This window comes from Magnolia sinica, unplaced genomic scaffold (genome assembly GCF_029962835.1).
Source record: "Magnolia sinica isolate HGM2019 unplaced genomic scaffold, MsV1 ctg39, whole genome shotgun sequence".
NCBI classification, from domain to species: Eukaryota; Viridiplantae; Streptophyta; class Magnoliopsida; order Magnoliales; family Magnoliaceae; genus Magnolia; species Magnolia sinica.
In genome coordinates, this window is record NW_026682832.1 from 165,780 (window position 1) to 179,966 (window position 14,187).

Sequence of the window (14,187 nt, forward strand, 5' to 3'; positions counted from 1 at the left end):
GCATTCTTTTCTCTTTTGTGGCTCAAATTTCAATCCAGTGCGTTGAATCCTAGTTTCTTCCTAAATCTAGTTGCATTACATTTCCAAGTGAGACTTGATAGAAGACAGAAGTAAAACAGATGAAATCAAGTATGTGCGAGCAAACACTAAATAAAAATAAGACTAGCCTACATCAGACTTCAAAAATAAACTCCAACATGTAGCAGCTGCATTGTAATGCTAAAACGTGGTCAGTTGATGAAGTTAGGGTTTCCTGCACTTCACCGATAATATAATTTTCGTGATTTGTAGCAGATGATTCATGTGCAAGGTTTTCCAAAACAACTGTAATGGGCCACCCTGAAAAAACGCATCGTAACCGTCCGTTACGATGCACCGTAACGGCGTAATGGCGGTGGCTCCACAATCGATTTCCAAGAAAGAAAAATAAAATAAAATAAAATAAATAAAAAGAAGAAAGAAAACAGAAAAATCGATTAAAAAAAGACATAACTTTTTCTTCTTCTTGTCTTTCTCTCTGCAAGTGTGTCTCTCTCTCTTCTTCGGTCCCGCTCGCTCTTTCTTATTCTCCTTCGGTCCCTCTGGACGCGGATTTCCTGCGAAAGCCTTTCGCAGGAAGTTCGTGCGCAAGGATACTGGGTGGGGCCCACCCAGATGTTTTTGAGAAATCCACCCCGTCCATCCGTTTTACGAGATAATTTTAGGATGTTCGACCAAAATGGAGTTGGATAAAACATTCAAGTGGGTCACACGAGAGGGAAAATTCATGAAAGAAATTCCTACCGTTAAAACCTTGGTGGGCTCCATCTTGATGTTTATATGCTATCCAAACCGTTTACAAGGTCATTCCCAATAGTATGAAGTGAAAACACCAAAGTTATAGCTTGATACAAAAAATTTAGGATGTTTATGGCCATAAGAATGCTTCAACGGTTATCAATGAATTCCCACTGTTTCCTCTTTTATGGCCCACCTGAGTGTTTGATCCTCCTCATTTTTGGTTGGACTTCCTAAAATTATCTCGTAAAACGGATGTACAGGTAGATTTCTCAAAAACATAGATGTGGTCCCCACCCTGCTTCCTTCCGCACGAAATTACCTTGGAAAGGCTTTATCACGAAATCCGCGTCCGGTTCCTCCGAGGGGGAAACGGATCGGCTACTTTCCCTGCCGTAGCCCGGTGGCTGATGGTCGGTTCTACGTGGGCCACCATGATGTATTTGTTTCATATATGCCTTTTTATCATTTTCACAGATTATTTTATGTCATTATCCAAAAAATGAGAGGGATATAAATATCAGGTGGACCACGCTAGAGAAAAATAATAGTGACCAGGATATCCACCATTAAAATCCTGCTAAGGCCTATTGTAGTGTTCATTTGACATCCAACCTGTTGATTAAGTCATACAGACCTAGATTAGGGGAAAAAACAAAGATCAGCTTGATCCAAAACTTTTATATCCCCCAAAAAGCTTTTAATGGTCAATCATTTATTCAACACGGTTTCTTATAATGTGGTCTACTTGAGGTTGGGATATACCTCATTTTTGTTCTCATACCCTAAAATGATCTATAAAAATAGATGGACTACGTTGATGAAACAAATACATCATGGTTGGCCCACGGAGCACCGACCAACAGCGGCAAGGAGTAGCCAATCCGTTTAGGGATAAAACACTAAGTAAATATCCAATCCATTGTTTCTTATGGTGTGATCCACCTGATATTTGAATCTACCTATTTTTGGATCATGCTCTAAAATGAGCTAAAAAAGTGAATGGATGGCATGGATAAAACATTTATATCCCGGTGGGGCCTATAGAATGTATTACACTAACTAATTGCACATGATTAACTAAGTAAACTCTACGTCCCTCACGGCCCATCTATTTTCAGCAGTCAAGTTTACGACATGAGCCCAAAACTAAAGTCTATCCAAAGTTCAAGTGGATTACACCAAAGGAAAGGGTATGAGCCCAAAATTGAAGTATATTGAAAGCTTAGGTGGACCACACCAAGGAAACAACAGAATAACTACGTATACATTATAGTGAGGTTTATTTGTCATCTAGTCAGTTCATAAAGTTACGAAGGCATGGATGAAAGAAAACCACCGATATCAGCTTCATCCAAAACTTATGTGACCCGAATAAGTTTTCAACGGCATTAGACGTTCAATTCCTACCTGTTTTTTTTTTTATTATTTTTTTCATATGGTCCATTTGAGCCTAAATTAGCTGGTAAGGTGGACAGACGGCTTGGATAACACACATACATAATAATAACGGCGGTCGCCGGTGAGTTTAATCAAGACGCAGTACTCTTCCCTGGACACGGACGCAGATTTGGAAACTGATTGGCTACTCCCCTGCCACTAGCTCGGTGCTCTGCGGGCACCACCATGAAGTACTTATTTTATCCATGCCGTTCATCAATTTTTACAGATCATTTTATTGCTTAACACAAAAAACGAGACGGATATAAATCTCCAGTGGACCACACCACAGGAAAACAATAGTAATTGGATATCCACCATTAAAATCCTCCTTCACTGTACTGTTTATTTGACATCCAATATGTTAATTAGGTCATACAGACCTAAATGAAGGTTAAAAAAAAAAAAAAAAAAAAAAAAACAAATATCAGCTTGATCTTTATGAAACTTTTATGCCCCTAAAAGTTTTTAATGTTCTACGTTCAATAAACACTGTTTCCTGTAATGTGGTCCACTTGAGACTGGGATATAAATAATTTTTGGGTTCATACTATAAAGTTATCTATAAAAATAGATGGACGGCATGGATGAAATATATAAATCATGTTGGGCCCACAGAGCACCGACCAACAGCCATTGGCGAGTTGCAGGGGAGTAGCCAATCCGTGTCCCGCGGATTTACCGCGAAAGCCTTTCACAAGTACAGCGCTGGAAAGTTACGTGGGGCCCACCGTGAAGTTTGTGAGAAATCCACTCCGTCCATCCGTTTTGCAAGCACATTTTAGTTTGCTTGTATAAAAACGAGGCGGATACAAAGTTCAAGAAGCCACACGAGAGGAAACAGCTGGGATTCAGTTATCTCCGTTGAAACGTTCATATGGACACAGAAGTTCTGTATCAGGCTAATGTTTTCTGTGTTTTCACTTAATCTCAGTGGGAATAACCTTATAAACGGCTTGGATGGCATATAAACATCGAGGTAATCCCAGTGGGAATAACCTTATAAACGGCTTGGATGGCATATAAACATCGAGGCGGAAACAATGAAGGTTTCAACGGTAGGCATTTCTTTCCCCAATTTTCCCTCTCGTGTGGCCCACATTAGTTTTGGATCCGCATTATTTATCATTACACTTGTAAATGAACTCGCAAAACGGATGGACGGGGTGGATTTCCCACAAACATCACAGTGGACTCCACTTTGCATTCCAGCGCAGGAACTTCATGCGAAAAGGCTTTCGAAAGGAAATCCGCTTCGGAGTCTATTTTAGAGTCTATAAAGACAAGTTGCAATGCAGCCGTAGAGAGAGAGAGAGAGAGAGAGTAGGAGGAGGAGAGGAAGAACAGGTATGATTTTATTTTATTTTCGATTTTTTAAAAAAAATTATTTTTTGAGAAAAAGCTCTCGCATATTATCGTGGATATCAGTATGGTACTTGAAAACGCCTTCTATCGTCGTATCACCGATACAATGCGATAGACCGATAGTACTGATAAATTCAGGTTTCAATGGGGTGTTATCTAGAAATCCTATTGATATAGAAGTATAATTTAATTTCGTTAGAAGTAATATTTATACAGAATCCCACATTGTTTTGTCTGTGCTGCTGCCAATCAAGAAAGTTACATTATCCGTGAAGACCAAGAAACTCTAATTTTATCAACTGACCATGTATTAGCATCACAATGCGGCTGCTCCTGCATGTTAGAGTTTATTTTTTAATTCTGTTGTAGGTGAGTTTACTTTGGATGTGGGCCGTTCATCATGCAGGGCCCAACTTCGAAGTGGGCTGTCCATCGCAGGGCCCAACTTTGAAGTGGGCCGTCCATCAAACGGGATGGACCTTGGATGTGGGTCATTCATCATTAGTGACCGACCTTCGACATGAACTGTCCTCTTGTCAGGCCCACCTTGAATGGATCATCTATCATGTGGGACCCACCATCAATGTTATTGTCCATCACGTGGAGCCCATCTTTAATGTGGATGGTCTATCCTGTGGGCCCACGTTCCATTTGAGCTGTCCATCATGCAGGCCCACCTTGGATGTGGGCCATTCATCATTAGGGGGTGACCTTTGATGTGGACTATCCATTGTGTGGGGCCTACCTTGGTGTGAGTCATCTATCATGTGGAGCCACCTTCAATATCCACCGCCCCTCATGTGGATCCCACCGTTGATTTGGATCGTCCATCATGTGGACAATCCATTACAAGGGCTCACCTTGATGCAGGGCCTACCTTTAATGTCAACCGTCCATCGTGTGGTCCCCACCTTTGATGCAGACCATCCATCATGTGGGGCCTTCTTTGATATGGAATCTATCAAATGGAGAGAGAAAGAGAGACTTAAATAAATAAATAAATAAAAGCTTATAGAGATAATCACATATGTTACTTGTATAGAGAGAGATAGAGAGGTAAAAGGTTGAAAAGCAAAAAACAAAACTATAGGAATAATCACATATGTTACTTTTACAATGGTGTTTACCAAACTAACGTAAGTTAAAAGGCAACTTATTAACTTATATAAGTTTAATTACTTATCATGTAGTATCCAAACAGGCCCTTAGTGTTTGCTCACACATAGTTGCTTATCTCACACAGAAATTAGAGGAAAGCATCTGCTTAGTTACTTATCTACATAAAGAGCAAAGTCATATTGCATGTTAAATAGACCATCCCCAATAACTTCTGTTAGGGGAATGGCTAACATTTCTTTCTTTTTTTGGTAGCTGACCAACTACAATCTCTTCATGCCTCATGTTAAATAAGCTTATTTCTTAACATAGAATCTCTAAAATAAGAAAGCACTTAAGTGAGAAAAATCTAAGTAATAACAAAGAGACATGAAAGAAAAAACAAATTTCTAGTACAGAGATGTAAAAGAAAAGGAAACTAGAGATGGGCTAGAAAAGGATGGTGGGTCTTTTCTTGTTCACACATGTGGAGCGTGTGCACGCAGGATGTGGGGCAATTGGATCAAAATGAGAGGAGAACGTACTCTTGGATACTTATCTACATAAAGAGCATAGTCCCATTGCATGTTAAATAGATCTCCAATAACTTACATTAGAGGATTGGCTAACATTTCTTTCTTTCTTTCTTTGGTAGCTGCCAACTAGTCTCTTCATGCCTGGTGGCATCTTTCATATGGTGATACTTAATATGCTTTCATCCAGCATATTATATGTGGTCTTTCATAGCCTTACGGAGACTGTAAACTACAACCCCTGTGAGCATACTATTAAAACCCTTGTGAGCATACTATTAAAACCCTTACTCACATCAGTGAATGAAACAGGATTTTTGGATGAACATTGTTACAATTCCAATGGCTAAAATTAAGATAGAAGCAGTGGAAAGGCATTCTTTCATCCATCTTTCCTCATCGTTTCTTGAAAGATGAAAGCCATCCTCGAGATAAAGAATGAACTCCCACTTTATGTGGCTATAAGCCTTTTTTGTCAATCTCGCACAAGATGTTTGGCTCAACACTTTCTCCCCATAATGTATGCATTGACCTGAAAAGGTGAGATACCCTTAGTCAGCCTTCTTTTGCTTTTGCTACAATCATGGGAAGAATCCTGGCAAGAGTAATAGGAAAAACTGAGATAATTAAGAAAAACTTTCATAATTATAATTTTAACCCCTTTGCAGCTATCTTGTTAAGAGTCCCCGCAAGACTAATAAGGCAAATGTCTTTAACCTCCACTTTCTCTATTTAATGATAAGCATGATAAACATAACACTAACACTTTTGATCCATCATGCCTCATCTTGTAATTTATTCAATGTATCACCTTTCACCACTTTGCAATATTGATGGAAGAATGCGAATAAGAATCCTTCATTGAATTCTTTTTCAAATTTATCCACTCACTTAGATGGAATGAGGTCAAAGTTAGCTCCCTCCCTATGAAGCTGCATGTGGTACTTGATTGTTTGTTGATTTCCTCTCTTCAACTAGATTCTCTCCCACTTTGACATTCTTTACTGCATTTACCCTCCTCGCATTTGCAATTTGGTGGAGAAAAGTACGCTATTGTCCTCTTCTCTTGTGTTTCCCATCTCTTAATTAAAGGGGTCTCAAGCTTCGTGTCCAAGGGATTTCCTCTATTCTAGTTATATCACAGAAGTCCTACAACACAATATGTTACTTCTTTCTTCTCTATATAGGCATCTAATCTCCCCATGTATCCAACTATTAGGGATCTCTTAGGGCCTGTTTGGACAGTGGTATTAAGTTGTATTAAATGGGATTGCATTACTAATCCCACTTTGAAATTCAGAATGACATGTTTGGAATGGGTGTTAGATGGGATTAAAATCAACTTTGTAGGCTTTGGAAAATGAGCCTTGTGTTGGAAAGTGTGAGATGGGATTATTAATCCCACGGATGATGGATTTTTGCCTCATCCAGGTTCAATCCAAATGCAATTTGAAAGTAAATCCTGGGATTTATTTTTTAATGCATACATTCCAAACATAGTATTAGAAAACATGGGATAAACCCAATCCAGGAACAATACACATCCATTTATTGTAACTTTTACAATTCCATCCACCTTAATCCCACCTAATGCAGCTGGCCAAATAGGCCCTTAGGATCTCTCTCCATTCCTCCATTCTTTTAAACCTTTTTACACCGTCTTTAATTCCTTTTTGATAATTTTCTGCCTTTTGGGAGAGCTTGAATCCCTCCCAGCCAAACACCTCGATACCTTTTTACTAAAACTCAGCCATCTTAGCCAAACCTAGAATTTCCAAACATTTTAAATTTAAATGGATGTGGAGTCCAAGAAGTGTCCAATGTTTTAAGGGATTGTGATTTAAAATTGTGTTTCATTAGAGCACCTTGAGAAATCCCCACAGAATGTTCCTTCATTGCAAAATTAGGAATCTATCTAAAATGCCGATGAGCAGCTAGAAAACTGCTCTTGTTTTCCTTGCCCATCCACAAATGCATTTAAAACCATCTTTGTGCAAAGTAAAACAAACCGTCGCTAAGATCTCTGACATTTGTGTTTGCTATATTTGTCCTTGTATGACAGAGAGGCAATCATTTTTGAATGCTAAATATTTGAACAAAAATAATAAAACTTAAGCAACTTAACACAAAAAGCATCATGTCCCTACTCATGGCTGTGGTAGACTCACAAGAGTTCAACACTAAGGTCATGGGTTTGAGTATCCATTGTGGTGTGTGGGGTGTGAGGGTGTGTATTAAAAAAAAGCATGGACTCCAACATTTAAATCTCCTCTGTTGGTGTCAGTTATCTTGTTATTGGCTCTCATCGTTTTGGAGGTTGTGTTACGAATTTAAAATAGGACTAAAGCTTTGAATTGGCAGTTTAGGGCCTGTTTGGATACCACCAAATAAGTTTTTTTTTTCGTTTTTTTTTACTTGTGTTAAATTATTAAGTTACTTTTTCTCTTAAGTTAGTTTGGTAAACATGATTGCAAAAGCAATTTAAGTGCTTAAAGCTACTTATCCGCACATACATGGTCCATATCAAAGGATGCCCCACATGATGGACTATCCACATCGAAGGTGGGGCTCACGTGATGGATGGTCCACATGAAAGGTGGGCCCTACATGATGGATCGCCCAATGTTAACGTGGGCTGACATAATGGATAGTTGACATCAAAGGTTGGCCCCTAATGATAAATAGCCCACATCCAAAATGGGCGGGTATGATGGATGACCCACTTCAAAGGTGGGGTCCACACGATGGATAGTCCACATCAAAGGTGAGCTCCACATGATGGGCAATGGACATTGAAGTTGGGCCCCGCATGATGGATGGCCCACATCAAAGGTCGGCCACTAATGATGAATGGCTTGCATCCAAGGCGAGCCCCGCATGATGGGCAACCCACATTGAAGGTGGGGCCCACATGATGGACAATCCACATCAAAGGTGGGCTCAGCATGGTGGGCAATTAATAATGGTAAACCCCACATGATGGATGATCCACATCAAGGTAGACCCCACATCGGAGGTGGGGCCCATATGATGGACAATCCACATCAAAGGTGGGCTCCACATGATGGCTGGTGGATATTGAAGGTGGGACCCACATGGACAATAACATTGATGCCGTCCCCTAATGATGAATGACCCACATCCAAGGTGGGCCCCGCATGATGGACAACCCACATCAAAGGTGGGGCCAACACAATGAATGGTCCACATCAAAGGTTGGCCCCACATGATAGATGGTGGATGTGAGAGGACCAGATAGACTTGAGGGATAAGTACTTGTGATGTCATAAACCAAACATGCTTTTCTATTTTTTGTATGTTGTTTACCAAACATACTTACCTACTACATAAGCAGAATCCAAGATAAGCTGCTTATGCCTTATCTAAAGTAACTTACGATCCAAACGCCCCCTTAAAGTGAACAGATAGTCAAGTGGGTTCAACTGAAAAGAAATGTAAAAAATAAATTTGGGGCTAGACATGTTGTTTTGTCTAGTTGGGTTTAGTCATCCACTCTGCCAAGGTTTCTAAAACATTATTTGAGAGGGACTGATATGCATTGTCCTTGGAATGGATGAAACCTTTAGGCTATCTATCTAATCACTCTAGGAAGGTGTTAGAGAGTTTATATCTTTATAACTCCATAGGGTTTCTCAATCGGTAAGAAAAAATCATGTCCACAATATAAAGGATCTTCATTTGCAGAATGCCAATCAAGCGGCTTTGGGGCTACACTGTTGATTCTGTCTAATTGGGTCAAATCATTCACTATGGCATGGTTTCTGAAATATTCCTTAAAAATGGATCCTTACCTAAGGATCCTTCAGGTCTTCTGGAAGGTTTTCCATCATTCTAGGAAGGACTTCCCCTACAACCACATGGTGTAAACATCGTCCTTTGTCCTTAGAATGGGTGAAACCTTTAGGATGTCCATCTCTTCTGTTGATGTTGTTAAAGAGTATGTCTCTTCATAACTCTATTAGGTTGGGCTAATTCTCTTAGTCAGCAGGTAGTCGAAGCTTCGAAGTTTTCAAGTGAATCAGTTTAGGAAAATATTTATTTATTTATTCTTTTTTAAAGGTAATGCTTTTTTTTTTCCTTTTTTTTTTCCCTTTTTTTAATGGAAGAACCCAAAACAACTTGCACACTTACAAACCATCCCATGAGATGGGTAATAGAGGGCACTCAACAAAACCCTTTAAATTAGAGGCCCACTCCAATGCGTTCAATTTAACCCTCCCGAAGACCTATGTAGCTAACTCATTCCTATTGTTCCTCTCTTCCCGTAGGACCCTAATGCTGGCCAAAAGGGCTAGTCTCCAAAGCATTCTGCCTCTTTTTCCAATCTCACACCCATGTCAGGCAAGAAAGAAGCTTTCTATCGAACCTGGCATGACCAATGATCTTCTGAAGACTGTTTAAAACCTCTCGCACAACTCACTAGCAAAAGGGTAGTGGATGAAGATATGATTTACCGACACCTCTCTCTATATACACAAAATACAGACATTGGTGATCACCGCCCTCCTCTTTCCGAGTTATCAATAGTGAGCACCTTGGTGTGTACTACCTACCAACCATGCCAACGTTGTAACCTTGGGAGGAGCCCCGTAATGCGAAACAAAGGAGGTGAAATGAAAGCTTGGGAAGAACCAAGGTTCGACCTATAAAATGATCTGAGAACTGATTTAATTTTTATTTGTTCTATCTGAATGAATCCCATTCACCCAAAGAGGGGTTGATGCCATCAAGCTACTTCAGCAAGTTGATGAACTCACCCACCTCCGATTCTTACAAATTCCTCCTGCACTGAGGAGTGTACACTGCCTCTCTGCGTGTAACTGAGTAGCACCTGACTATAGTTAAATTCGCCACCAGGGACAAGCTAACTAGCCTTGGGATCTCCATGCAGCGTCGTCTCCCTCGACCATATGTCATCTCAAAATTGAATCCTTGTCCCATCACATAAAGAAAATACCAATCCCTTCCATGAAACTGTTTCCCAACTTGAAAATCTATTTCCACATCGTTAAAGCTCTATAAAGAGAAGTGTCCCTTGTTTACCACCCCCCTTCCTTTGCACCATACTTGTGAACTATCATCTCTTTCAATAAGCATCTCTCTTTCAACCTGAATTTCCATAACCATTTTTCCATTAACCCAAAGTTAATGGGTTCCAACTTCTTTATTCTTGCACCCCTTCCTCAAATGGCTTGCACGTGTCTTTGCACTTTATCAAATCGAAATAGCTCTTTGCCATATAATCATGCCTAAGTTTCTCCAAGCTTTCGAGCACTACCTTTGGGCACTTAAATAAGCACATGAAATATAGTGGTAAGTTTGATAGAATTGCCTTGATTGACGTCAAGTGTTGACATTTCCATCGAGAAAACTTTCTTTCGACTACAACTTCTCCACTGGCTTACTAGTGCATAATGGAAGACCAAGATATGTCGAAGGAGAAGATCCTGCCCTATCGAATGATGCATTCTTGAACCCATCCTTTCCATCGTTGGCCACCCTCTATCTTGCTAAGCACGTAATCCAAAAAATCCCAGTCCACATGATCATAAGTTTTTTCAATATTAGCTTGTAAATGATGTCTTTTTCGACTTCTCGATTGTGCAAGTTGATACATTAATGGGCAATTAAGGCACTATCCAAAACCTATCTCCTTACTACAAAGGTGCTTTGAACATTAGAATTGACAAACACAAGTACCAACTGAAACCTGCTCACCAAAATTTTAGCTAGAATCTTATAGGGCCCTCCTACCAAACTATCTGCCTTAAATCCTTCAAGCATTCGGCCCCTTCCTTTTTAGGGATTAAGGCAATAAAAGATGGCACCCAACTTCGATGCATCTCCCGTTCTTGAAAAGCTCTATGATGAAGACCTAGACGTCACCTTTGTCCACCTCCCAAAACACCTGGAAGTTTGCCTAGTTTGTTGATGTATTGCTGCATTGTCTTTGTATTAATGATGATTAGCTTTTGGAAAAAGAAGTGTCCAACAGAGTTGATCTTGAGGATAGCAGTCACACACAAGAAATAAGAGACAAAACAAGAGAAATAAAAGGAGGAAAGAGAGAACTCAAAGAAGAGATGGAGTGGTAGAAAGTGGAGAGATTGAAGGGAAGAGAAGAAGAGAAGGAAGAAGGAACAAAGAAAGGAGAAAGGAGATAAGTGTTAGGGCAACAAGTTGTTGTCTTAGCCAAAAAGACACACATATATTAACTTGAGAATAACATATAATGCTCCAAAGGAGTACATGTATAGCAACACACGATTACATGTATTTCTTACAACACCTCAAGCTAGAGCATGGATATATCGATCATGTCCAGCTTGGAACACATACGAAGAAGATGATAATGATCAACTTGGACCACAACTCTCATTTAACCACAAAATGTGGAATACACAATCTTTAATCGCTGCTTGTCTGTAGATTGAGCTCCCATCGTCTGTTGAACCTCCATTAAGTATTAAACCTCCATTTACATGTAAAATCCTCTAAAAGACTGGTGTAGCAGGCATTTGTTTATTTCTTATAAAGTTTTTCCTGCTGAAACTCCAGTGTTTTCCACCATTTTCACAGCTCGGGTTTTCCACCTAAATGAAACACTAGCACAAAAAATTTATTGTGTATGCTAAAGTTGTCACAAAATGTCATAGGTGAACATTCTGTCATCTGGTGTTACTTTCGCAGAAAAACTTTTATACTCTAGAAAAGTATGATATCTGAACACATGCACTAGGTTAATTTGAAATGTCCATATTTTGATCCTCAATTTAAATGTACCATCAGCCAAAAATTATATTGATGTGTTTCCATAAATAATAGATATGAGGATATTAGTTCACCACTTAAAAGAATAATAGCCAATAATTCTAATTTAGAAAAGACATTAGTACTGTTCGTAGTTCAAAAAAATGTCTGATTTAGGTTGAAAGCATGCGTGATTTGATGCAATTTATATGCGTGTCAATGTATTAACTATAACAGCATGCCAGAGTAAAAAGCAACTCTCTTTGTATCCATTACTTTTGCAGCACTCTACTTCGATGGAAAGAAGAGAAAAGAGAAGAAGGATGAAAAGAAGAGAGACAAAGAAAAGAGGAAGTGAGGGTGAAAGAGAAGAACCACACCATCCAGTTGCAGATCTATCCGTCCAACCCAATGTGCCTTGTTCGGTATGCAGATCCTGCTACTCTGAACAAGAACTCAACTCAATCGAATTTTCCAAATTGACTTCACTCAACTGAGTTTTGTACAAGACTCATTGAGACACTCGATGCAAACGAGTATTTCAGTCGAGTCATCCCCTCTCCGGTTGGGTTGAGTTCTTTCAAGATTTTAAACTATGGGTTGAAAATCTAGCAGTCAATGGTCTAATGATGAAAAAACGGAGTAACATTGTTTTAACATTGTTTTTCTTGGCAATTTTATGCAGGTAATGAAGATGGAAGCCAAGAAGTCCCGCATGCCTCCCTATGGAGCAGCCCCGTGGCTTGTCTTTTCTCATGGAAAACGGGAAAGAACCAAAACCTTCTTCAATGTATCCGAGGGGAATTACTATGTGAGAAACATACCTGAGATGCGCCGATCAGATTGTCTTGCCTCTTGCTATGGCTGGTTGGTGATGCTGAATAAAACTAGTGGTGACCTTTTTCTGCTCAACTCAGTCTCATTGCAGAAAATCCAGTTACCATGTTTGAGTGAAAGCTATAGTTTTAAAAAGTGTGTTCTCTCATCGCCTCCAACTGATCCTGATTGTGTGATTTTATGCATTGTTTTTTCAACTGATTTTTTTATATATTGTCATCCGGGCGATGACAAATGGATCAAACTGAAGTATAGAATTCCAAAAGAGGAAGCTTCCTTTAGGCAATTGGTCTCCTGCAATGGAAAATTATATACTTATGGTCGTCGTAAGCTTGGAATTATTGATGTGAATGCTGATCATCCGGTAACATGGTTGGAAGAAGCAAAGGAGCCAGAGTGGCCCCCATTGGTTTTAGCAACAATAAATACTCTGGTGGAATCTTGCGGTGATATCTTTCTAGTTCGGCGGAGTGTGCTTCTACTCGTACCACGGATTGCAAGAGTTGAGGTTTACAAGATGGATTTTGATAGAATGGCTTGGGTAAAGGTTGATACTTTAGGTGATCGTGTGCTGTTCTTGGGCAGGGACCATTCTATATCTTGCTCTGCGTCGGATTCAGGATTGAAAAGGGATTGCATCTATTTTATGAAGCCAGATGATACAAATTTATATGTATTTCACTTAGATAGAGGGACTATTTCCGCGAAAGTGCCTTGTCCAAACGTTCGTCCACCTTGGTCTAAACCTTTTTGGGTAATGCCTGCAGTCTAAAACCTATGTTTTTATGACAAACTCACTCAGTTTATGTTGTTTAGAATACAGTGGAGTTTCTGTCTTTATTATTATTATTATTATTATTATTCTTATTAACTTCCACCCACTCTCTCTCTCTCTCTCTCTCTCTCTCTCTCTCTCTCTCTCAAAGGTCATTCGGCATGATGGACGGCCTACATAGAAGGTGGCTCACATTAAAGGTGGGTTCCACAAGTTGGTAGCCCCATATGATGGATGACCCAAATTAATGGGGGCCTTACATAATGGACAGTCCACATCAAAGGTCAGCCCCTAACAATGACTGGTCCTCATCAAGGTGAGCCCTTCATGATGGATGGCTCACATCGAAGGTGGGGGCCCTACATGAAGGACTGTCAACATCAAAGGAGTGCCCCCATGATGGACGACCCACTTCAAGCTAGGCCTACAAAATGGATGGTCCACATCAAAGGTTGGTCCCTAATGATGAATGGCCCACATCCAAGGCCTGCATGATGGACAACTCGCGTCAAAGGTGGGCTCCACGTTGGTGGTGGATATTAAAGTTGGGCCCACATGATGGACAATCATGATGGATGATTGGTATCAAAGGGG

The 14,187-nt window shown here is 39.9% G+C and overlaps 1 protein-coding gene across 2 annotated transcripts; it reads left to right on the forward strand.

Moving 5' to 3' along the window:
• Positions 1 to 3,259: 3,259 nt before the first annotated feature.
• On the forward strand, positions 3,260 to 13,661 carry LOC131236330 (probable F-box protein At1g44080). 2 transcript variants are annotated; one of them, XM_058233452.1, is made up of 3 exons: positions 3,260 to 3,564; positions 12,266 to 12,406; positions 12,667 to 13,661. In XM_058233452.1, the coding sequence occupies exons 1-3, from the start codon at positions 3,358 to 3,360 to the stop codon at positions 13,588 to 13,590; spliced, it is 1,272 nt and encodes a 423-aa protein (XP_058089435.1). In that variant the 5' UTR covers positions 3,260 to 3,357; the 3' UTR covers positions 13,591 to 13,661. The 2 variants fall into 2 exon arrangements, with proteins under 2 accessions (XP_058089435.1, XP_058089436.1); XM_058233453.1 differs by lacking the exon at positions 12,266 to 12,406 and having other exon boundaries at positions 3,262 to 3,564.
• The last annotated feature ends 526 nt before the right edge of the window (positions 13,662 to 14,187 follow it).